We start from the raw sequence: 27,355 nt of genomic DNA, 5'->3' as shown, positions 1-27,355 counted from the left end.
TGGCAATATGGAGATTATACACATCATTTCATTTTATTCTTACGTCAAGAATTCTGTTTGCTATGGCACCAAATATACATATAAATACAAAATAATTAAAATATACTGCCATTTCCTTGCCGACATTATTGATATAAATATTCCTATCCTAGACATAAAAAACCCTGTATCCGCAAGAGTCAGGAAATATAACTTTCAATAAGGGGGCCGATTAGAATATATTTGCTTAGCATAGTTCATTCGAGCAAATACAGAATGTCAAAAAGGAAATCGCCCAACCGGTATGTGTATACAAATGGCATTTTCTTAATATCGTAAATTGTGTTATTACCTTTTAGTATATATTATATATAAGGATTTGATTTGTCCGATTACTAAAACGTTCCTTGAGTCTCAACTTTTGTTTCTATCGTATTCTTTTATTTCTGCTTGTTTATTGTTTGAAATAGTGTATTGTGGGTGTTAACTTTAAGCTTCCTCTTTCCCGCCGTAAATACAAACTAACCCAACGTAATTGATGCACAAATCAAACAACTATTCAAGAGAATATATTCCATGTGTATAGCAATTAAGCTACTAAATGAGTATTTTAAACCAGGGCAAGCCATGGAAAATCTACGGTGGCATAGAGGTGACATTCAATTCTCTTTTTTTAAATTGCTCTCCTCTTTTTTTCTAACTCGTGGCCACGAGTTAGCTATGTAGTGGCCGCGAGATAGAAAAAAGAGGAGTGCAAAACTAAATAAAAGCGGCGTACAATTAAAAAAAGAGCGGTGCAGTAAAAAAAGGCAGAGTGCATTAAACAAAAGAGGAGAGAATTTTCGCTATCTCGAGATCCCGAGTTAGTCAGCCAATCAAATTTTGCGTAACATGTGAAAATATTCTGTACGCATATATATAGCTGGTCAAAGCAGGCAAGGCTCTGATATAACATCACATACTTCTATTAGTACTACTATAACTGCTACTACTACTGCTGCTGTTGTTGTTGTTGCTGCTGTTACTACTACTACTACTACTACTACTACTACTACTGCTTCTACTACTACTACTACTACTACTTCTTCTGCTACTGCTGCTACTACTACTTCTACTACTACTACTACTGCTACTACTACTACTACTACTACTACTACTACTACTACTACTACTACTACTACTACTACTACTACTACTACGACTACTACTACTACTACTACTACTACTACTACTACTACTACTACTTCTACTACTACTACTACTACTACTACTACTACTACTACTACTACTACTACTACTACGACAACTACTACTACTACTTCTACTACTACTACTACTTCTACTACTACTACTGCTACTACTTTTACTACTTCTACTACAACTACTACCTCTACCACATCGACGACGACGACGACGGACGACCATCGGACGACCGACCGATGGACGACGACCGACGGACGACCGAGGGACTACTCATGGACGATCAACGGACGACCGATGTTTGGACGAGGGATGACCGACGGACGACCGATGGACGACGCCGGATGGACGACCGACGGACCACGACCGGAGGACGGACGATGGACGACCGATGGACGACCTACAGACGACCGCGCCACGTTTGCAATACACGTATCCGAATCAAATACATAGCGTGCATTTATATTAAAAAATATTTCAGTAAATAAAATCTCATTAAACCTCGATTCTGTTTGTTATAATCCGTATTGCTGTTAATGAATTAAATATTACTTTTGCAATAAACTGAATTTATAACTAATATTGACAGTTTGACATGTTTTTGTTCATTGCATAGTTCAGTACTGAATGGTCCTCAATTTACAATCTTGTCCTGTTTTTAAGCCAATATGATTGTCCTGTATAAAGGACGTCATGGTTGTTTTCCTGTTGACACAGCGTAAGCTTCCCACATCGTATGTTGAAATATCCGTTTAAGAAACTATAATTGGATTTTAAGTTTATCAAAACTGAGCACCCTAATCATTTTTTCATCATAGGACTTAAGATCAACATGTTTATTAAGCTACTATGTATAGAATATATGTATGCATTAAATAGTATTTGATGTTATATTAAATGTTTTGCTACCATCATAATGCGTTTCTGTTTTTAGTATAAGGCAGATGTGTATGTTTTGGGTAAGTATTAAAAATCCATTATATGATTTTGTAAATACGAATAGTCTTTGTTTGAAAATAAAACATTTGAATGTAAATGGTTCCATTATTTGTTTAAGTGCAAAATGGTTAAATGAATTGATCAGCTCGGAAACAGAAGCGCGATCCCATAGGCAGTTTTCCAATTATTGCCTAATATCGGTAAGTAAAGAGACTTGATTATCATACATGCTCTTTGAAGACTATCAAGAATATTTTCGCGTGGCATTTAAAGCAAATTTGACCAAGCCACTACATTGATGAAATACTTTGGATACAAGAACTAGTGATATTGACACTGAATCATTTTAACTGGCTATATTGTTATTGGATTTACTTAATAATCAAACATGGTCTTCAGATGTAGATACAATGTTGCAACATTTCGCGCGTTATCTATCATCACTCTTGGAAAAATTCCCCATAGCGGAATTAGACCAAAGAACTGTGACCCAATTATAAATATAAGGTGCTCTAATGATACAAACCGCCACCGACGAAAGCTAAAACAAAACCGGCACACGACAAAGCTTTAATAAGAATATCCGTTAAACAATGTTTCTGAGTAAAGAAGCTTCTGAAAGAAACCAAAATACCTTAAAATTCAAACCAAAACAAAACGTGGTTTGTTTTTTAGAGATAACAAATCACATTATTGTAGCCAAATAATAAGTTATCATATATTGCAATTAATCTACAAAACAAAAAAATGGTCTGGATTTAAAGCGACTTTTTCTAGAAACAAGATCGAACACATGAAAAAAAGAGGTTTGAGGACAACCGTCAGCATCCGTAAAATGGAAAAACCTAATTTACCATCTGCGACAACCAACTATTAGACCTGTACATAATAAAACGTTCTTGACACACACAAAAACTTTAAAAACTACAGACCAGTGTCAAATTTGCTTTTCATTAAAGGTGCTGGAAAAAAAATTATTAACTAGATCAAACTTAGTTAAATACACTTATCGGCCTACTGTAACAGTACAAATGAAAGTCGGAAGTGACGTTATGCAATCCGTAGACACAAAGAATGCAGCAGTTCATTTTCTTCTAGACCTCTAAGCTGTTTGTGATATAATGGAACAAGAAACTCTTTGGAATCATTTGAAACATGGGTTCGATATCACGTGAAGACGCTTCAGTCGCGGACTTCTTGCTAAAGTGATCAGTTCCAGACCCAATGTGTTGATGGTAAGCTGTCAACAGCAATGCGGATGAAATACACTATACCTGACATATCAGTATAAGGCCTATACATTTCTATAATGTAAACAATACATGTAGAAAGCAAGAAAAACCTCACGATTTTTACGCAAAAAATAACACCTGTGCTAAACTTTGAACCCAGCGTCAAACTTATGCCTGAATGAAATTTTGTCTCGTCATGTTAATCTATCAAATTATTTTAGTTCAAACGATAGGATTGGTTGATTGATTGATTTCGATATACTATGTCAGAATGCATGGCAATATAACACACACACACACATTTACTTATGTGAGAACGAAACATGTATGAATTAAACAAACTAAACCATCATTATATATCAAGGATGACACAAAAACGCCGCGTTTGAAAAACACGTATTTCTATTGTGGTCCTTGAGATATAGTATTGTGTAACATAGGAAGACATAATTAGTTAGAAAGATATATCACAGATTTGAGCGTTTTCATCAAGTCACCTTTAACAAAGGCAACTGTAAATAACGCAAAACATCGAATATAGTGCACCTAGTTTGAAATTATTCAGTTTTAAAATATTCAAACTTAGTACCTATAACTATTAAAAAATAATGCTAAGAACGTCATGTATTAAGCTTTTAAAGCTTGTAAAAAAGTGACAACAAACAATTAACACTAAATCTGAGCAAGTTACAGGCACAAAAATATTTATTATAATTTAAAAAATGTGCTTGAGAATCAATTAGACTAATAAAATGACCTTTTACCAAATTCTTTTACCTTAGGGATGGAGTAGCGACTATACTCTATAAAGTAGACGGGATTCTCGTCACATTTAACAGGGTCTGTTCATTAAACAGCCTTGGCTATGAACATTGTTTTCTTTTGTGGGGGTGAACGAACGACTATAGCTAACACTTTGAAATACAACACACATTATATTTTGATATGTTGTAAATTGCATTCGCTATGTATTGTTTACTATGCTTTAAACAACTCTATTTTGTGGTCATTATCCTACACCAATGAATCATTTAATAATGAAATAACTTAAATTGCCTGCTAAATAAAAGACGGTTTTATGTATTTGTTCATTTGCATAGCTCATTATCGTCAGCGAAAACTTGAATGCTTATCTGACACAATGACGCATGCCATATAATTTCAAAGACTCCGTTTATAATACACCTTTATGTTTGTTTTATTTAAGTAATGTACAATACTATATTTGCCCTTTTATTTTAACCTACAATAAATCCTGGATTTACTCCATTTCATTTTGCTTTGTTCATTCCTACTTCTATACACCGTCCCCCTATTGGTAAGTGTTATTTTCTCATGTATTTACGTCTAAGGATGGACGATTCAAAAGGTTTGTATTCATATTTATAAGTTATTATACTTACAATTCTCTATTGAAGATTGTCCATTGAAAAATGAACATTTATTAAACGAATCCTGAGGCACAATATACAAATAACATTAAGGAATTAACACATAAGTTTAAACATATTGACCGTTAAAATATTATTTTCAGTTTACCATGTTTTTCAATGAAATGAGTACAGTGATTAACTTGCATATGCAAATAATTGCAGATTGTGATTTTTTTTTACACTATATATGTGTGACGTTGTTATATTTATGTTGATATTAATAGTTTTTAGTTCGGCCGTAAAATTCGTCGATTCAAACGAAATATATTTACACTAAACGATCATAAACTGTATTATTGTTTTTGTTTTATTTCATCGTGTTTCAGAAAGTTCCACGTTTGCTTGTTTAACACCTGAGCATTTAAAAGTTGAACTGTTACTCGATAAAAACGTGTTTTCTATTATTTGTTGGAAAACATTTGAAGTAATTTGTATCACATATTAAATATATGCCAATTATAAGGTTTGAAGCACCATATCACAAAACCACGGATTTGTCCTTCAATTCACACTCTCATTACCTTGTCCATTATACTTTAATGTTGTTGTAATTAAATATGCTGGTGTGTGGGGGTGGGGAGCAAATGATCCTGAGAACATTGTATGCTCATGGTCGATGTAATTTCGTCTTTCCTTTCCTTATTTCCATCCATGCCTTACTTGCGCAAGATCTCAGGCACATATGACCCAATTTGATAAAACGTTATGCGCAGCTGTGTATTTGGACAAACGCATATTTAACGGTGTAACCGCTTCAATTATTTTTCAGGAAATTATTGCCCTTTAAATATTTTGTGTATCAGGCATGCTTTGATTACGCGCTAGGAATTTATGGTCTGAAATGGGATGTGCGTGGCACTTCCATTTATTGTAATGGGACGTATATTTATTTCATAACACATAGGATAGTTTCATTCCTGAAAGGGTTCTGGAATTAACAAATGAATGTATATTCAATTGTTCCCATGCTAACAATCAATCCATCCACCGACTACGAACATCATCCCAAATTAATGATGTAGTGCAGTACGTTCAAGCATTTATTTTGAAAGCATCGAAAAAGTGGCAAGCTTACCAGACAATTGAGTTTAACGTCGATATAATACCAGGAAAGTACAGCGGAGAAAAAATTAAATCTATTGTGTGTAAAATTTTTAAAAGGCTTTAGCCCTGTCACTAATTATATTATTTTATTCATCAACCGATTATTCGCCTTAGCTTTTACCACGCAAATGCGTATAATACCGCTCCAAATATGATAATAAAACATGAATTGAATTACCCAACATATTTATCACATTTTCGAGAATAAAATAAACTATCGTTAACATCAATTTTTATGTAAAAAAACAGTTATTAAAAATCAATTTTTGATTTATAACAATATCAAAAAGCAATTGCATCAAATGCATTTATACCAAGTTAATTGTTTAAATGTCAGTAAGATGGATTTTTTGTATCTGACGCAGTTTGCGCAGGTCTTACAACATGACAATAATTTACATTAGGAAAGCGCCCGATCCCCACAATAAAACGAATCGAGGAATGTAGGAGTTTAATAATTACTTTATTCTTAAAGTCCAATGAAGATCTAACAACATAAAACCAATAATATGGATGATATTAAAACTTAACAAATATTGATCGTTACAACATGTTCAACTATCGAACAATAAGCGTATTTTATAAGCATGTAGAGATTTTTTAAATGGTAAATGTTCTATGTCTAAAACGCCTTCGATGTCATCGATCTTAGTACACAGGTATACGATGTAGTTTCAATTTTAAGTTAAACCTGAATCCAGACACAAATGGTCGAGTGCATGTCGACACATGTGTTTTTATATTGAAGGCATTTTTGTTTCAGAAATGAAAATGCTTCATCTCGAATAAAATAATTTTTGCAACAATTGTATTCATAAAACTATTGTTCAGCAACAATCGCTGTTTCAACCTATTTAAAGTATTTGTTTTTTTTTTAGCTTTGCTTTTTCAGCAAAATGTATTTATTCAGTATTTAAAATTACACAAACTAGTCAAAATACAAGAAAAGCATACCATTGTTTTTATATATTTGTTATTTAAATCCATAGCATGTATCTACATTATTCACAATAGCGTGCAATGTTATCTTTATATCAACGAATTCGCATATAAATCAAAAAAGTAATTCAAATGTTAATAATAAACAATATTTTTTCATGTAACATATAATATTGTTGTGCAAAAAGCAGAAACAAACTCATTAGCAATACTATAAAAGAAGTAATGGAACCACAATAGAAAATGTGCCCACTATTCAAGAGTGCTTTAAATCAGTATCATGATCACACGCTTGCTTTACATAGAATTGATTTCCGTCTTCGAACTGTTTACGATGCCTGGTCAACCCATTGATAACACGTGGTAATCAACAACTGTTCTATAAGTAATTGCAATATTTTTAATATTGGAATTGTATTCGTGTGGTGTTGACTAGCGATGAATAATTGACTTTTCGCCTTATTTTATTAAATTTTACTCCACATAACCTATGGTGTAGCTTTAACAAACTTTTAGCAAACGTCAAATGGTCCATTATGTTAAAGATTTTTTGTTAATTTTATTCATATAGTCATGTTAAAGTTATATTTTCATAAATATAGAAACAGTAAAACTCTTCTCAATATATTACATATGTAAACATTAATAAAGAATGACGTCAGTATTAAATTTGAATTTCTAAATATAAACACAGAATGTGAGCATTTCGAAATTTTACATTTTACACTTAAGTAAAAAAACGTTATAAATAACTCCAATCAGCTTCTCAAAAAAGACCCATGTACGAACTATCCATTTGCTACCTACAAGCCAAGACACAATACTGAGCGTTTGAATGTTTTTCTGTTTTGATGCGAATTTTCAATTCCTTCTTACGAGTGAATAAGAAAGGTGTAACAGTGCACATAAGAAACTATGCAAACCTTTTTCGGAACTTTTCTCTAGCTCGATGCAACCATAAAACATCGTCTACGAGAGGCATCAGATAACACGAATGCATTTGCTTCTTTATTGCATGCAATTGTTAATAAGCCGTCTTTAAGACCACGAGGTATGATATCTATATATCCCGACGCACTCTTGTTTGCATGGTTTGCATAGCTTCAAACGTCTTTGAATGTTTAAATTCGACTTTAAGTACAGAGCAAGTCTTAACCGATCTTGATTTGTATGTGATGTGCATTTCTATATAATATGGTGAACGTTTGTTTTCATTTAAATGGACATGTTATGTAATTTAACGCGGAGTAAAATAGAAAGTTTAGACGGCCACACATCTGTAAAAAAACACACAAAGTTTGCACTGACCGTTCCGAAGCGAAAAAACATATTACTCGACGATATATATATATCTTTCCCTTCTAGGTGAATTTACTGTTCCAAGGTTGTGATATCAGCTGTAATAATATCATTGTTAAGTGTTGCGGTCGTTGCTTTACTGTTCTATGTTGCATAAAAAAGAAAAGAAAAGCGAATAGTAACGAATATTTATGTAGTGGATTGATTGCTGTAGTTTCATTACTCCTATCTTACACTGTGCCATGTTTTGTTCGTAACCGATCAGTTGCTGTCAAGTCAGCTCCGCAATAAAACTCCGCAGATATATTCAAGACACTAAATTCCGCTCGTGCTTGTTATATTGAAGGTATTATTAAATACATTTAGTGACAAAACATATATAAGACAAGAAAATTGAAAACACAAAACCTAAAAGCATTAAGCAAAAGGTTGGTACATTATTAGAAATGCGTCTCTTTACTGAATATATCACAATTTGTGAATTGTTGATGATTATACCAGTTATTTTCTGTTCAATGGTCTCGATATAGTCAAGATTAAGCTTGGCCGCGATATAAACCACATAAACGACTCTGATCAAATAGTGTGTCGCCATCATTTATCCTTCGGTAAATATTTCGATATTTGACAGTGTCACTTATGTGACATAAGTTATAAGTTGAAACTCTGTATTGGTAATACATTCACTGCATCTTGAAACTATTCAAGAAGTAAAAAAAAGTAGTGATATTAGTAACACAGATCGCAAACCCGACAATAACAATGGAATAACCGAGTTTCACTGCAATTAACGGTCCGTTCTCGAACTTCACTTACTTTCAAGCTGTAATAACAATTTCCAATTATGATCCAAACATCGCCTTTGGAAAGACGCACAAGGAAGTATGAGTGAAATTATCTTAAATACATCCCACTACTTAGTTTAGAATTTGAAGATAACAGACAATCACTCCAACGAATTATTAAATGCTCGGTAACGAACGTTCATCTTTAGTTTCACGTCGAACACTTTAAAACATTTGCTCATTTAAAGACAAGTACGTTGATACGACCGAACATTATGTTATTTTAATGAATATCATTTCGAATACACAGCATGAATCACTATTGATATTTTAAGACCATTCAATTCCAAGACCCTTCGACATTTAGACAATACTTTTCAAATATATATATATATAAATAAAAACAAAGTAACAACAGCGAAAGGACCATGTGTTACCATGGTTCCGTTTTATATGCTATGTACTGCTTGAAAGCGAAAACGTATTGCAGAACATGACAAGAATAAACGACACAGATTTAATTAATTCACCCCGTGAATGTCAGTACGGATGCAGGTAAAATACCGGACATGTGGGGTTTCGGTTAAGTAATCCGGTTTTGGCCACAGAACAAAACAACACAACAATACAATGTATTTAAATTAGAACTTTCTGGCAGGAATGGCAGCTATAACGCAAAATTCGCTACAGCTCTCATGATTCAAGTGCTAGGTCTGGGACTCATAACGGTTCTTGACATCATGAAGGCCGTGGCGATTCTACATCGAAATACACCCACTCGTAAGCAACTCGCGCAACGTGAAGTTTTCATTGTTTTTGTTTATTCTTATATGTTCTATTTTTCTAAGGAGGGTATGATCCTTTATTTATACATTGTGTAAACAGCCTGTCAACTTCAAGACATTACTTTAATAGGTTTACTGGCTACTGGAGGACGTAATGCTTCATAATCACATAAGTTAATCTCATTGTTAATTTCAGTGAAGCCTCTGCGCATAGTATGTGGAAAACCGCTGGCGGCAGACCGAGCCTTTGTGTTTTTTTAGTTATTTGAAAATCGTTACTGGTATTATTTTGCGGTACATTGCATTTCACGTAAGATAATAAATTTTTATTTTAAACAAAATGCATCAATAGAAACTCATGAAGAGATACTTAGCTGTAACATGTGCGACATCAATTTATGAACGTATTGCAAGCTCACTCATACGCCAGCACACATGCAACGCGATCGTGCCTCGAAAAGTCGTTATTATATTGCTCGGGTGATAATTAAACGAATTTGTGAATTATCATGCTATTAAATCGCCTATCAACAGGTGTAAATCTCCAAAACGTTTCAATAACCGTTGGTATCATTAATCATTTGTTTTATCACGTGCCGTGGTTTTTTCATATTGTATAGGCACATTGACATTTAACTGACGTATAAGACTAGCGGATGTTAATATGAATGTATCTCCTGAAAATTGTTCTGAAATTGTATTATTACTGTTCAATTGAAGTTATTTCTATTTCCAATTACATTTGTGACAATGTTGTGCCTTCAGGTGTGTGGTATCGATGATGTAAAGCTATACAAGAGTTTTTAGAATAAATCATTTCTTATCAGTCACTGAGGATAAAAAAATGCTCATGCATACGTAGGCTACTGTTCAGACTATATTTGTAAATGGGGCAACTAGCAGCATGTGTTAGTGAGCGTTTTCAGTGGTAGAATCATTGATAAAATAAGTTCGGGTAAGATTATCTTCCATTATAACACAGGACATGCTTATTTTAATACTAACGACTGTGCTTTTTGTTTTTACCTTCGTAGGTAAACAACTTGACACGTCCTTAATTAATGTGCATTAACTTTTAAATTGGACGTCATATTATGCTGACGACCTTATTTCACCAAAATGACAGCATGCGATATGTCGGTCAAATAGTATTTTGCTATTTAAATCGTTAACAAAATGTTATCTTGCATTCATACATTATATGTTATAGTTGTTTGAGTAACAAAGCGTTATAGAAGACATCACAGGACAAGGCATATTTTCTCGAGTGCTTGTTATAAAACATGTTTGTAGTTTAACAATTCTATAGAGATCCTTTGAAAAAGAGGTTTTTCACCGAACAAAAACATAATTATTTTAAACCATTTGTAACATTAGGTTGGAACATCTCTAAGGCATCATGACGTTAGAAGGGAAAATAATTGAACAGTTTTGAGCAACGGACCGTTTAATTGTCTGTATTCTGTATTATTCTGAATATAGGGAACCGTGCAGCTCAAATATACAATTCATGAATTTGTAATTAGAATTTACTTTTAAAATGATCTTTTGTAAAAGTACGATGGATATTTTGCTTCAAACGTTGAGATAGTCGGTTGCATACACGATTTTATGTTATATATATCTAATAGATACAATTCTTATAAATGAACCACGCGCACCTATCTGGCTGTCGTTATAATCCATGTGCAGCATATAGTCTGTTAAGAGGTCGGTCCGTTTGTTCACATCCTTTAATGCCATTTGCACCGCAGGCAAACATCCCTGACCCCCGGACCAGCTGCCGGACATGGGAAATATCCCGCCAATAGTGAGATTCCTTCCCTTGAATCCGGAAATCGGTTGGATTGTCATGACAACGAACACAGCAAGACATCGTCGGACAAATGATCCGTTCGTTCTCATTTTAGGTAATGATATACTGTTTGATATTGTGTTTTTAATTTATTTCATAGTTACGTGTAAATGTAAACTATATTACAAACCACATTAATAGCAGTTGCTTGTTTAATTGTCTCGTAAAACTGACACCGGCATGACTAGACAATTAAATAACGTAATGGCGCATCATACGATTCTAAATTTACGTTATTACACCAGAATATTATGATAAACAAGTACGTGAAACTTTCATTAATCTTATTCATGCAGATCAAATAATGTAACTTCTGCTTTGATCTACAAACATATTCGTGAGCTATAAAGCGTTTATAACTTCGAAAACATCCGAATGGCAGCAACACCCACAGATTTCCTGAACAAATCAATATCATTTTATTCCTATCAGATCACTAATATCAATCACGATCCACTGTCATCCGATACATACATCGAAAGCAACACTTTCACTGCTGGATTGTTCCATATCCTGAGCAAACCGTACCAATATTGAAATTGCTAAACAGCGCTTTTTGTTTGCTAGCAAAAGCAATATCTGCGACAGACAACTCTATCCAGCGAGAAATACAATCGATCGATATGGCAGCCATCTAGTCTTCTTTTCTTGACACGGATGACCTAAAGATTAATCTGATAGCTGAACGTCTCATTTAGAAGCTGATTAAAACACGAAGCAAACAATAAATCTCCCTATCGGTGCAAAAAGGCATCGTGTGCCTTAGATTGTTGATTTCACATGGTAACTTTTTGCACCAAGGGAGCGACACAAACATATATTTGAAAAAAAAAACAATTTGTTTAACAAATAACTATTCCCACAAGAATGTTTTATTAAACATGAATAGCGATACTTTGGATAGCATATGTTCATAAGTGCACGCGGAGGAAACCACTCGTTTTGTAATTCGTCATGCATGCATTGAACATGTACTAATTTATATAACGTTTATCATTAAATTATAATTGGTGTTTATAGGCAATCACTTTGCTTTCCTATTACAAAAGTCATATATGTATTTTTTGCTGACAATTCGAAGAGATATATACACTAAAAACGCATTTTCCTTAGTGGGCTGCTACGCGTTTAAATACACGTACACAATAAAAGAAAGCAAACGCGATTGCTTAAGAATTGCAATATTATACGATTGACATTAATACACGATTCCCCATCGTATAAACAAACGGTTCTCGCGAACATGTTCAAGGGCTCTTTATCTGTTTCTAAAAACAAATTATGTGAGAAAACGAAGCGAATCTTATCAGATTGATCACATAAAAGACGCAAGGAAAAACTTCGTTTTTTTAAAACACTATAGCAATCCTGTAAAGCCTTGCGTAAAAACCAAAATTGATGACAACAATACACTTATAGTAATGGATGGTTTTTGAAAGCACCTAAAACGAATTGAGATACCGCGAAATCATGCAGTGTCTGCAGAACCCATTCATTCAAAACCACACAAAAATCAACATGGGACTATTACTACCATGTTGTTATTATGTAACAGTGCACAATTGTACAATATATTTATTGCAATAAGAAATGACACACCATTAGAAGAATGAACAGTAATAAATTTTATTGGAATGTTTAATGTTGTCCGACATACCATCAAATGATCCAGAAAGTAATGCAACATTTTACTGTTTATTTTTTTATAAGCTTAATAGGATAGGAGGTATTAATGTATCTATGTTATGCATCAGTTCATAATTAGATTAATACAGTTAATGTTTCAAAAAAAGCTTTATGTCGCTTCTTAATATAAGTTTTAATGTAGTGCATGGCTTAGTTTAAAGAAGTTCCGATTTACGTAGTTAGTTGAAGCAGTACACATAGTTCGCAACACAATTATGCCATTTTTGTTCCCACATGTGCTATTATATTTTAAATTGCACTGTATTACTTTCCATATGTCATCTCGGTCATATCTATTTTCAATTGAAAATAAAAATAAATTGGAATTAAAGTAACTCTTTAGATCTTTGTGAAAAGGTGTCGTATTTTTGTCCCTTACCAGTGAAGCCGGAGGGGACTTATGGTTTGCGCTCTGTCTGTTGTCTGTCAGTCTGTCCGTCACACTTTTCTTGATCCTGCGATAACTTTAACAGTTCTTCATATATGTTCATGAAACTTGAAAGATGGATAGATGGCAATATGGAAATGATACACATCATTTCATTTTGTTCTTACGTCAAGAATTCTGTTTGCTATGGCAACAAATATATATATATATATATATATATATATATATATATATATATATATATATATATATAATACTGGCAAGGGTGGAGTTTCACTGGTAGGGGACCATATTGCATTGCAATCTCTTGTTATATCTAATAACTAAATGTCATTGATATTTCTAGGTCTGAAATGGAATGATTTATCCGTTTATATGAAATATAAATACTTTGAATATATTACATATGATTATGCGATTGCAATGTGAGTCAGTGAATTGTTAATAATATTATTGGATATGCAGGCTTACAAAATAATTAAAATATACTGTCATTTCCTTGCAGACATTATTGATATAAATATTCCTATCCTAGACATAAAAAAACCCTGTATCCGCAAGAGTCAGGAAATATAACTCTCAATAAGGAGGCAGATTAGACTATGATTTCTTAGCATAGTTCATTCGAGCAAATACAGAATGTCAAAAAGGATTTTGCCCAACCGGGCAATGGTCAATCAATGTGTATACACATGGCATTATCTTAATATCGTAAATTGCATTATTACCTTTTAATATATATAAGGATTTGATTTGTCCGATTACTTAAACGTTCCTTAAATCTTAACTTCTGTTTCTATCGTATTATTTTATTTCTGTATGTTTTTTCATTGAAAAATAGTGTATTGTGGATGTTAACTTTAAGCTTCTTTTTTCCAAAAGTAAATACAAACTAACCCAACATAATTGATGCACAAATCAAACAACAATTCAAGAGAATATATTTCATGCTTATAACAATAAGGCTACTAAATGAGTATTTTAAACCAGAAAAAGCCAGGGAAAATCACTTTAAATTACAGCGCCACGTTTACAATATACGTTTTTGAATCAAATACATAGCGTGCATTTATATTTAAATTCTTTCAGAAAATAACATCTCATAAAACCTAGATTCCGTTAATTATAATTTGTATTGCTGTTAATGCTGTTTTGCTGTTAATGAATTAAATATTACTTTTTTCAATTAACAGAATTTAGAACTAATATTGACAGTTTGACATGTTTTTGTTCTTTGCATAGTTCAGTACTTAATGGTCCTCGATTTACAATCTTGTCCTGTTTTTTAGCCATAATGATTGACCTGTATACAAGACATCATGGTTGTTTTTCTGTTGACACAGCTTAATCATCACACATCGTATGTTGAAATATCCGTCTAAGAAACTATAATTGGATTTTTAGTGTATCATGAGTGGGCGCCTTAATCATTTGTTCATCATAGGCCTTAAGATCAACGGGTTTATTGAGCTACTATGTATAGAATATATGTATGCATTAAATAGTATTTAAAGTTATATTTAATGTTTTGCTACCATCATAATGGTTTTCTATGTCTATTCTGTTAGTATTAGGTACATTTGTATGTTTGGTTAGTATAAAAAAAATCCATTCTAAGATTTTGTAAAAACGAATAGTCTTTGTTTAAAAAAAAACATTTGAATGTAAATGGTTCCATTATTTGTTTAAGTGCATAATGGTTAAATTAATTTATCAGCTCGGAAAACGAAGATGCAAAGAAATACAAGAAAAATGATACCATTGTTTTTAGATATTTGTTATTTAAATCAATTGCATGTATCTAAATTATTTACAATAGCGTGCAATGTTATCTTCATGTAAACGAATTCGAATATAAATCCAAACAGTTATTTCAATTTCAGTAATAAAGAATAAGTTTTTATGTAAAATATAATATTTTTTTGCAAAAAAGCAGAACAAACTCAAGATCAATAATAGAAAAAACTAATTGAACCAAAATAGAAAATTTTCCCAATATCCAAGTGTGTTTTAAATCAGTTTCACGATCACGTGCCTGCCTGATGTAGAATACATTTCCGTTTTCGATTGTGACATGAACTGCTGCAAGCCAAAATGAAACAGTTTACGATGCCTTTAAACATTGATAACGCGCGGTAATAAACAACTTTTGTATAAGTAATTGCAATCTGTTTAATAATGGAATTTTATTCGTGTGTTGCTTACTTGGCTTATGCGATGAATAATTTACTTTTCGCTTTTTGTTATATAATTTTACTCCACATAATCGATTGTGTTGGTTTAACAAACTTTTATGAAACCTCAAATGGTCAATAATATTAAATATGGTTTATATTAATTTTTAGTCATATATTTATGTTAAAGTTCTATTTTCCTAAATATGGAAATAGTAAAACACTTTTAAATATATTGCAGACGTAAACAATAATTAAGAATGACGTAAGTATTAAAATTGAATTTCCAAATATAAACACAAAATGTGTGTATTATGAAATGTAATATTCTACACTCAAGTGAAAAAACCGTAAGAAATAACTTTAATCAGCTTCTCGAATAAGACCAGTGGACGAACTATCCACTTGCCATCTACATATACAAGTCAAGTCACCATACTGAGCGTTTGAGTTTCTCTCTGTTTTGGTGCGAATTTTTTCAATTACTTCTTACAAGTTAATAAGAAAGATATAACAGTGCAAATAAGAAACTATTCAAACCTATATTTCGGAAATATTCTCACTCTAAATGCAACCATAAAACATCGTCTACGAGAGGCAGCAGATAACACGAATGCAAATGCTCATTTATTGCATGCAATTGTTAATAAGCCGTCTTTAAGACCACAAGCTATGCTATCTAAATATCCAGACGCACTCTTGTTTGCATGTTAGCACTTTAGCTTCAAACGTCTTTGATTGCTTAAACTTCGACTTGAAGCCCAGAGCAGGTCTTAATCGATCTTGATTTGTATGTGATGTAAATTTCGATATTATATGGTTAACGTTTGTTTTCATTTAAATGGACATTAAAATGTGTTTAACGTGAAGCAAAATCGGAAGAATAGACGACCACACATCTGTGAAAAACCACCATGTTTGCATGGACCGTTCCAAGGCGCTTAACACATTATTCGACGACGTAAATAGTTTTCTTCTAAGTGAATTTATTATTCAAAGGTTTCGATACCAGCTGTAATAATGTCATTGTTTAGTGTTGTGGTCTTTGTTTTACTGTTCTATATATATAAAATTCAATAAAAGAAAATCGAATAGTAACGAATAGTGGTTGTATTGCTGTAGTTTCATTACTCCTATCTAGCATTGTGCCGAGTTTTGTTCGTAACTGATCATTTGCTGACCATGTCAGTGGTCCCATTAGTTGAAACTCTGTTTTGTCATACAGCCAATTATCGTAATGAATGTTCATAAAGAAATGTAACCAATATATTGTTGCCTTAGCGGTTGCACGGTATAATGCCAGTTATTAGTTCATAAAATCAAACCAAAGTGACTCATACAATTACACTAATAATTTATACAAGTTATGTATACTTAATAATAAATGTATCCTAATTATTTAAAGGTAGTCACTAAGGTGTCACTAAATAAAAAAAATCAACAATAAAAAAGAATATGTATTCATGCATTTACGCCAAATATCAAACTGCAAAATGTTTATGAAATTTTAATACATTCTCTGCATCTTTAAATTATTCAAGAAGTAAAAAAGTAATGAAAATAGAAGTAACACATATCGCAAACCCGACATGAACAATGGAATAACCGAGTTTCAATGAAATTAACGGTCCGTTCACGAACTTCACTTATGAAGCTCTAACAACAATTTCCAATTATGATCCAAATATGGCCTTTGGAAAGAAGCACACGGAAGCATAAAGGTAATTATCTTTAATAAATATGTCAAAAGATATGGTTTCACGTCTGGGAAATAATAAATGCTCGGTAACGAACGTACATCTTTAGATTCTCTTCGAAAACTTTAAAAGCATATACTCATTTAAAGACAAGTTGATACGACCGAAAATAATGTTATTTTAATGAATTTCATGTCGAATGCACAGAATGAAGCACTATTGATATGTTACGGCCATTCAATTTCAAGACCATTCGACATTTAGACAATACTTTTCCAATATATATAATAACAAAACAAAGTGAAAACAGCGAAAGGACGTTTTACTATTGGACCGTTTTTATACGCTATGTACTGTTTGAAAGGTTGTAGGTAAAATACCAGACATGTGGGGTTTCGATTAAGTTATCCGGATTCCGCCACATAACAAGACACTGCAAAATTGAAATATATTTTAATTAGAACTTCAAAGCAGGAAACTGCAACTATAACTCAAAATTCGCCACAGCTTTCGTTATTCAAGTGCTAGCTCTGGGACTCTTGGTTCTTGACATCACGAAGGCCGTGGTGATTCTACATCGAAATACACCAACTAGTACGGAACTCGCGCCACGTTAAGCTGTCATTGTTTTTGTTTATTCTTGAAGTTGACAGTCTGTGTACACAATGCATAAATAAAGGCTCCGATCCACGTTAAGAGGTTTACCGGCTACTGGAGGACGCAATACTTCATAATCTTTTATTTAATCTTTTTATTTAATGAAGCCTCTGCACATAGCATGTTGAAAACAGCACGAGGACGACCGAGCATTTTTTGTTTCTGTAATTATTTGAAAACCGTTACTGGTAATCAATTTGCGGCACATTACATTTCACGTCATGTAATTGATTTTGATTTGAAACAAAATGCATTAATAGAAACTCATGAAGAGTTACTTTAGTAACATTTGCGACATCAAATTATGGACTTATTACATGCTCACTCATACGCCAGCACACGTGCAACACGATCGTGCCTCTCAAAGTCGTCATTATGTTGCTCGTGTGATAATTAAACGAATTTGTAAATTACCATGTAACTAAATCGCCTATCAAAAGGTGTAAATCTCCAATACGTTGCATTGACCGTTAGTATCATTAATCATTTGTTTTATCATATCATATGCAATGTGTATTTTCATATTGTATAGGCACATGGACATTTAACTGACATAAAAAACTAGCGGATGTAAATATGAATCTTTCTCCTTGAACAATGAAATTACCCTTCTATGTGTATAAAAGATATGATAAAAGATGTGGGTTTTCCTTATATCTTTGAACTGACCTATTTCAAATATTTCAACTAAACAAGAGAAGGATGTCATAAAATGTTTACAAAAATACTTGTAATGAGTTATCTTATATAAATGTATAACTCTATTTTTGTCACAGATTCGGAAACACTCTACACAGTGGTATGCCTACATCTGTAAACGACGAAATACAGAGAGGTCCAATAAACGTTCCAAATTGGCGTTCATGAATACATTCGATTTCAAATAGAACCATAAATGGATTATGTTTGCATAAGCCGCAAAAGTAACGGATGCACAGCTTTTTATTAGAATTGCTAATACCAATTGTTTATTCGGAAGCCTACGAATCCACACATTACGTTACCTTAATTTCATAGCATGTATTTAAACTATGCTTTTTGTTCAGCTTCGAATGTACTCTTTATAATTACCAGTTGCCTTTATACTGTGTTCATTTCATAATTATCACATTTGTAGACATTTATGGATATCAATAGTAATATGTTTCATTCATTGAGAACATGTGTGTGCTATGGCCAGACGTTTGGTTTGCTCACTCAGTCCTTAATATCCAAATTACATCGCATTAGCGTCATCTAAGACCTAAAACGGTCAGTTTTGCGAAAACAACGAAAGCCGTCGTAAGAACGCCGATGTGTTGTTTATTTCGTTAACGACATCCAAACATTATGCAATATCACAAACTTAAATTTGAACTGCCTTTCTTTGCGTGTATGCGGCGTTCTCACTACAACGAGGTTATTGCTAGGCAAAAAAAAGTTTACTCATAACAAAAAGCCCTACCCTAGTACTTGGATAAGATGAATATATATGCCAACTAAACCGAGCCGACCCGAGTTGTTGACAAAATCGTATATATAGAACATTTTTGGTATTGGTCGATCAGCACGAGATCTATCATCTGCGACTTAACAGCATCCCCAGTACATTTAAAATGTATTTTAACGAAGTTGCTGACCTTTTCCCCGTCTTATAACGTTCTTACGACATCCACTAGCGTCATTTGCGATCCAACCGCGTCCTAGATCATCATGAAAACGTATTAATAACGCAATGTGACGGTGTACATCCGATAGCAATCTACTTTATGGTGAAGATAGATTAGCACGCCGACTTTTGTTTTCTTTTTACGTCTGTTCTCAAGTCTTGGTTAATAGAGCTGCACATATAAGTTTTCTTTAGATATTAATTACAAATAACAATTAAATATCTCAGACAGTTGCTCTGCCTTAAAATAAAATGCGCCAGATTTAAGTTATTTATGGTCGGATATTGTGGATAATTTAAATTGTATATGCAGTTATCTTATGGGATGTGCATGGTCCTGATTGCAATGGGACTAATTCCTTTTTCGTAACATATATGATAGTCTCATTCCGACACAAGTTTCTGGAATTAACAAAGTATTGTATATTTGATTGTTCTCATGCTTAAAATCAATCCATCCACCGACTACGAACATAATCCCAAATTAATGATGTTGTGCCGTACGTTAAAGCATTTCGAAAGCATCATTTTTGGAATTGAACAAGTGTTATGCTTACCAGAATTTTTTTTTAAACGTCGATATTGTATGTTAAGACTAAGACATTACAGCGTATCAAAAGTTTAATCTATGGTGTTTAAAATAATAAAAAGGCTTTAGCCCTGCGAATAATCAGATTACTGTATGCATCAACCGATTGACTGCCTCAGTATTTACCAAGCAAATTGCGTATAACACCGTTCCAGAAAAGATAATAAAACATGAATTTAATTAACATACAAATATGTCATATGCTCGAGGATAATAAATAACGGTAAACATGATCATTTCTTAGGTAAAAAAAACATTTTGAAAATAAACTACATTTTTTTATATTTATAACACTATTATTAAGCGATTTCATTAAAATGCATTTATACCAAGTAGATTGTTTAAATGCCAGTAAGATGGATTCTTTTTGGATCTGAACGCAGTTTGCGCACGTCATAAAACATGACAACAATAAACATAAGGACAGCGCCCAATCCCCACAATAAACTCGCTTCGAGGAATGTAGGTGTTCAATATTTAATTTGTTCTAAAGGTCCATTTAAGTTCTAACAACAAAAACAGATAATGTCGATGATATTAAAACTTAACAAATATTGATCCTTACAACAAGTTTAATTATCAAACAATAAGAGTATTTTATAAGAATGTTGAGATTTGTTAAATGGTTAATGGACTTTGTCTCAAAAGCCTCCGATGTAATCGATCTTGAGTACGCAGGTTAACGATGTAATTTCAATTTTAAGTTAACCTGAATAAAACCCCAATTGGTCGAGTGCATGTCGACACAAGTGTTCTTATATTGAAGGCATTTTTGTTTCAAATAAACACATTCTTCATCTCGAACAAAATAATGTTTGCAACAATTGTATTCAGAAAATAGTTGCTCAGTAACAATTGATGTTTTAACTTATTTTAAAGTATTTGTTAATATTTTTGCTTAGCTTTTTCAACAAAATGTATTTGTTCAGTATTAAAAATCCCACAAACTATTCGAAATACAAAAAAATATACATTTGTTTATAGATCTGTGTTAAATCAATATCATGTATCTCCATCATTTTCGACAGCGTGCAATGTTATTTTCATATACACGAATCCGAATATACATCAAAAGGTAATTTAAATGTCAATAAAAAGAAGAAGTTTTTCATATAACATATATATTGTTTTACAAAAAGCAGAAACAAACTCAATATCAATAATAATAACAAACTTATAAAACCAAATAGAACACTTTCCAACTATCCAAGAGTGGTTTAAATCAGTTTCACGATAACACGCCAGCCTGGCGTAGAATCCATTTCCGTTTTCGATTGTGACATGAACTGCTGCAAGCCAAAATGCAACTGTTTACGATGCCTGGTTAACCCATTGAAAACGTGCGGCAATAAACAACTTTTTTATAAGTAATTGCAACCATTTAAATATTGGAAGTTTATTCTTGTTGTGTTAACTTGCGATGAATAATTTACTCCCTGCGTTTTGTAATAAATTTTTACTCCACATAATCCATTGTGTAGGTTTAACAAACTTTTAGCAAAGGTCTTATGATCAATTATGTTTAACATTGTTTATATCAATTTTAGTCATATACTCATGTTGAATTTATATTTTCATAAATATAGAAACAGTACATGTCTTCTGAATATATTGCAGATGAAAACAATAATTAAGAATGACGTCAGTATTTAATTGAATTTCCAAATATAAACACAAAATGTGAGCGTTTCAAAATGTAACATTTTACACCTAAGAAAAAAACCGTTAGAAATAATTTCAATCTACTTCTCGAATAAGACCGATGGACGAACTATCCACTTGCTGTCTACAAGTCACGACATCATACTGAGCGTTTGAATTTCTTTCTGTTTTGATGCGAATTTTCAATTCATTCTAACGAGACGGAGTGAATAAAAAAGGTGTAACAGTGCGCAGGTCTTAAGCGAACGTGATTTGTATGTGACGTGAATTTCGATATTAAACGGTTAACATTTGTTTTCATTTTAATGGACGCGTATTTTGTTTAACGTGGAGCAAAATATGAAGAATAGACGACCACACGTTTGTAAAATCCACGATGTTTTCATTGATCGTTCCAAGGCGCTTAAACTTATTACTCGACGATATACATATTTGTCTTCTAGGTGAATTTAGTATTCAAATGTTTCGATACCAGCTGTAATAATGTCATTGTTTAGTGTTGCGGTCAACAAATATTTATGTAGTTATTTTATTGCTGTAGTTTCATTTCTCACATCTTACACTGTGCCGAGTTTTGTTCGTAACTGATCATTTAGTGTCAAGACAGTACGGCAATAAAATTCCGCAGATATATTCAAGACACTAAATGCCGCTCGCGCTTGATTTATTTATGGAATAATCAAATATATTAAGTGAAAAAAACATACCTTATACAAGACAATTCAAAACACAAAACCGGAAAGCATTATTAAGGTTGGTACATTATTAGAACGGCCCTGGTAATGCATCTCTTTACTGAATAAATCATAATGCGTGCAATTTTGATGTCAATACCAGTTATTTTCTGTTCAATAGTCTGGATAAAGTCAACATTAAGCATGGCCGCGATATAAACCCTATAAACGACTCTGATCAAATAGAACGTCACCATCATTTATCCTTTGGTAAATATTTAAATAATTGTCTCGGCCATGTCAGTGTTCCCATAAGTTGAAACTCTGTATTGTAATACAGCCAATTATCGTAATGAATAAAGATATTTAACCTATATATTGCTCCCATTATTCAAGTGCTAGTTCTGGGACTTTAATGGTTCTTGACGTCATGAAGGCGATTCTACATCGGCATACAACTACTCGTAAGGAACTCGCGCAACGTTATGTTGTCATTGTTTTTGTTTATTCTTATATGTTCTATTTTTCTAAGGAGGGTCGGATCTTTTATTTATACATTGTGTAAACAGACTGTCAACTTCAATGTATTAGGTAAAGAGGTTTACCGGCAACTGAAGGACGTTATGCTTCATAATCACATAATTTAATCTCTTTATATGGTAAAGCCTCTGCGCAAAGTAAATGGAATAACGCACGAGGCAGACCGAGCCTTTTGTGTTTTTTTAGTAAATTAAATTTAAAAATCGTTACTGGTATTCTTTGCGGTACATTACATTTCACGTAAGGTAATCAATTTTTTTTTTGAAACAAAATCATAAATACAAACTGTGAATAGTCACTTATATACATTTGCGACATGGGGACGTATTGCATTCTAAGTTAAACCACGGCACACATGCAACGTGATCGTCCACATGCAACGGAAAGTCATCATTATATTGCTCGGGGAATTATTAAACGAATTTGATAATTACCACGCAATCAAATCTCCTTTCAACAGGTGTAAATCCACAAATACGTTGCATTGACCGTTGGCATCATTAATCATTTGTTTTATCACGTGCTGTGTGTATTGTCATATTTTTTCAGGCACATGGACCTTTGACTGACACACAAGACTAGCGGATTTTAATATGAATGCCTCACCTGAAATGTTTCTACAATTTCCTTAGTAATGTTCAATATAAGTTATTTCTATATGAGACAATGGCGTGCCTTCAGATGTGTGATTTCGATGATGTAAAGCTATACAAGAGTTTTGGGATAAATCATTTCTTATCAGACACTACGGATAAAATAATGCTCATGCATACGTAAGCTACAGTTCAGGCTATATTTGTAAATGGTGCAACTAGCAGCAGGTTCTAGTGCGAATTTTGAGTGGTAGAATAAAACAAGTTCGGGTAAGATTCTCTTCCATTCAAACACGCGACAGCTTATTTTAATACAATTTGACTGTGCTTATTGTGTTTTTGCAAACAAAAGATACAGTTTTTAGTTACGGACCGTTTAACTTCCTGTCTTCTGTTTAACTCTGTATATAAGGAACCGTGCAGCTCAAGTATACAATAACATGAATTTGTAATTTAAATAAACTTTAAGAGTGACCTTTTCAAAAGTTCGATGGATATTTTGCTTTAAAAGTTGAGGTAGTCGGTTGCATAAACGATTTTATGTTATATATATCTAATGTTATAAATATCTAATAGATACACATCTTATAAATTTGTTGCATGACAGAGCAAGAACCAACGCGCACATACCTGGCTGTCGTTATAATCCATGTGAAGCATATAGTCTGTTAAGAGGTCGGTTCGCTTGTTCACATCCTCCAGAGCCATTTGAACCGCAGGCAAACATCCTTGACCCCCGGCCCAGCTGCCGAACATGGGAAATATCCCGCCAATAGTGAGATTCCTACCCTTGAATCCGGAAGTCGGTCGGATTGTCATTACAACTAGCACAAGAAGACATCGTCGGACAAATGATCCGTTCGTTCTCATTATAGGTAATGATATACTATTTGATATTGTGTTGACAATTTATTTTATACGTGTAAATATATGCCATAAATAGCAGTTGCTTGTTTATGTGTCTCGTACAACTGACACTGGCATGACTAGACAATTAAATAACGTAATGACTCATCATACGATTCTAAATCGATATATAAATAAGAAAACTTTAAAACGCAAGATACATTAACGTTATCACACCAGAATATTAAAATAAACAAATACGTGAAACGTTCATAAATCTCCTTCATGCAGATCAAACAATGTAACTTCCGCTATGATCTACAAACATATTCGTGAACTATAAAGCGTTCATAACTTCGAACGCGTCCAAATGGCAGCAACACCCACAGCTTTCCTGAACAAATCAATATAATTTTATTCCTATCAGATCACAAAAATCAATCACGATCCACTGTCATCCGATACATACATCGAACGCAACACGTTCACTGCTGGATTGTTCCGTATCCTGAGCAAACCGTGCCAATATTGAAATTGCTTAACAGCGCTTTTTGTTTGCCAGTAAAGCAATATCTGAGACGTACGACTTTATCCAGCGAGAAATACAATCGCTCGATATTGCAGCCATCTAGTCTTCATGACAAATGTTTCGTCTTTTCTTGACACGAATGGCTTAAAGATTAATCTGATACCTGAACGTTTCATTTAGAAGCTGATTGAAACAGGAAGCAAACAATAAATCGCCCTATTGGTGCAAAAAGGTATCATGTGCATTAGATTGTTAATTTCACATTGTACCTTTTTGCACCAAGGGAGCGGCGAAAAAAAAACCATATAATTGGTCCTTAATGAAAATTAAATTGAAGAACAATTTGTTTAACAAATAATTATTCTCACAAGAATATTTAAATAAACATGAATAGCGATAGTTTGGATAGCATATGTTCATAATTGCACGCGGAGGAAACCGCTCGTTTTGTAATTCGGCATGTATGCATGGAGCATTTACATGTACTAATTTATATAACGTATACCATTAAATTATAATTAGCGTGTATTGACAATCACTTGTTTCCCTAATACAAAAGTCATATAAGTTTTTTGTTGACAATTCAAAGTGATAAATACACTGAAAAAGCCTTTTTCTTTTGTGAGCTGTTACGCGTTTAAATACACGTACACAATAAAAGAAAGCAAACGCAATTGCGTAAAGATTGAAATATTGCGAGATTGACATTAATACACCCATTATATAAATAAACGGCTCTCGCGAACATGTTCAAGGGTTCTTTATCTGTATCTGACTACAAATTCAGTGAGAAAACGAAACGAATCTAATGAGATTGATCACACAAAAGACGCAAGGAAAAGCCGCATCTTTGAAAACACAATAGCAATCCTGAAAAGCCTAGCATCAAAACCAACATTGGTGACAACAATACACTTATAGCGTTTTGTGCATAGTCTTGATAAAGTAATCCGAGGGACAGTAGTGGTTCTTGAAAACACTTTAGACGAATTGAGATACCGCGAAATCATGCAGTGTCTGCAGAAACCATTCAGTCAAAACCACAGACAAATAAACATGGTACTATTACTACCATTTTGTAATTATGTAAGAGTGCACAATTGTACAATATATATATATATTGCAATAAGAAACAAGATAAGTATTGATGCAAAGCATCAACGGGCGTCGGGAATTTCAGTTTAAAAGGCACTCAATGAAATTACTTTGGAACGATTTTTTTCTTCTGTAAATATTAATATATTGGCCGATTATTTTAAACAAAATAGAAAAAGATACTGGTATAACCATTATCTATAATTTTGTGTTATAACCCCCAAAGAACCATTATTTATGATGTTGTGTTATAACCCCCAAATAATCATTATCTATGATTTTGTGTTGTAACCCCCAAATATTTCATAGTTCATTTTATTTACATTGGTCTCCTTTTTTTACTGGCATCCGTGTGCAGTTTTCATTAATGCAACAGAACTGTGTAGGTTTTAAAAAATATGCTTCATCTTGTAAGCGTAATTTCATATTTTTCTAAACTTCAAGGGGAGATGATTCCGAACTTATTCTTACGTTGCTCATTTACGATAGGGGTTGAGTACTTATTGATATGAAAACACTGTAAAAGTTTGAAAGAAAATGAATGAAAACTGTAAATTGCATAAAGAAGCTGCATTTCACAATACTTTGAAATTCAGTAAAAGATCATAATAGATTTATTGCTCCGATTTTCATCATTTTCAATAGAGTTCGAGTAATACTGATATAAAAACACTTAACAAGTTTGGAAAGATTCAGACGAAAGTTGTGAAATCTTTTAAACAAGTGGAAATTGTTTATTTTGTCAAATTTAATGGGAAAAAAATCTGGACTTATTGTCCCGATGTTTCTCATTTTTAATGAGGTAAAAATGCTCATTGATATGAAGACACTGTAAGTTTGGAAAGAATCTGATGATTGTTTTTTACATAATCACCTAACCAAGCAGTTTTTCACTTTCATTTTTAAATTCAAAGAGACATAATTCTGGACTTATGGTCCGATATTGCTCATATAGAGAGTTTTGGTTGGGTCCTTATTGATAAAAAAACTGTGCAAGTTTAGGAACAATAGGATGAAAATTTTGGAC

At 32.9% G+C, this 27,355-nt stretch overlaps 1 protein-coding gene across 3 annotated transcripts in view; it reads right to left on the bottom strand.

Moving 5' to 3' along the window:
• Positions 1 to 27,355, bottom strand: part of LOC127837993 (gamma-aminobutyric acid type B receptor subunit 1-like) — a 399,001-nt gene that overhangs the window by 196,954 nt on the left and 174,692 nt on the right. Inside the window, exon 1 of one of the 3 annotated variants that reach the window (XM_052365470.1) lies at positions 24,489 to 24,583. The exons of the other annotated variants lie outside the window; for them this stretch is intronic. Within the exon in view, the coding sequence (XP_052221430.1) occupies positions 24,489 to 24,566 (78 nt within the window). The 5' untranslated portion in view covers positions 24,567 to 24,583. Of the gene's footprint in view, positions 1 to 24,488; positions 24,584 to 27,355 lie in introns of those variants that run through there. 3 annotated transcript variants of the gene reach the window in all.

The sequence above is a fragment of the Dreissena polymorpha genome, chromosome 7, assembly GCF_020536995.1.
Source record: "Dreissena polymorpha isolate Duluth1 chromosome 7, UMN_Dpol_1.0, whole genome shotgun sequence".
Classification (NCBI taxonomy): Eukaryota; Metazoa; Mollusca; class Bivalvia; order Myida; family Dreissenidae; genus Dreissena; species Dreissena polymorpha.
Note: the sequence above shows the minus strand (reverse complement) of the source record. Positions and strands in the feature narration are given on the sequence as shown.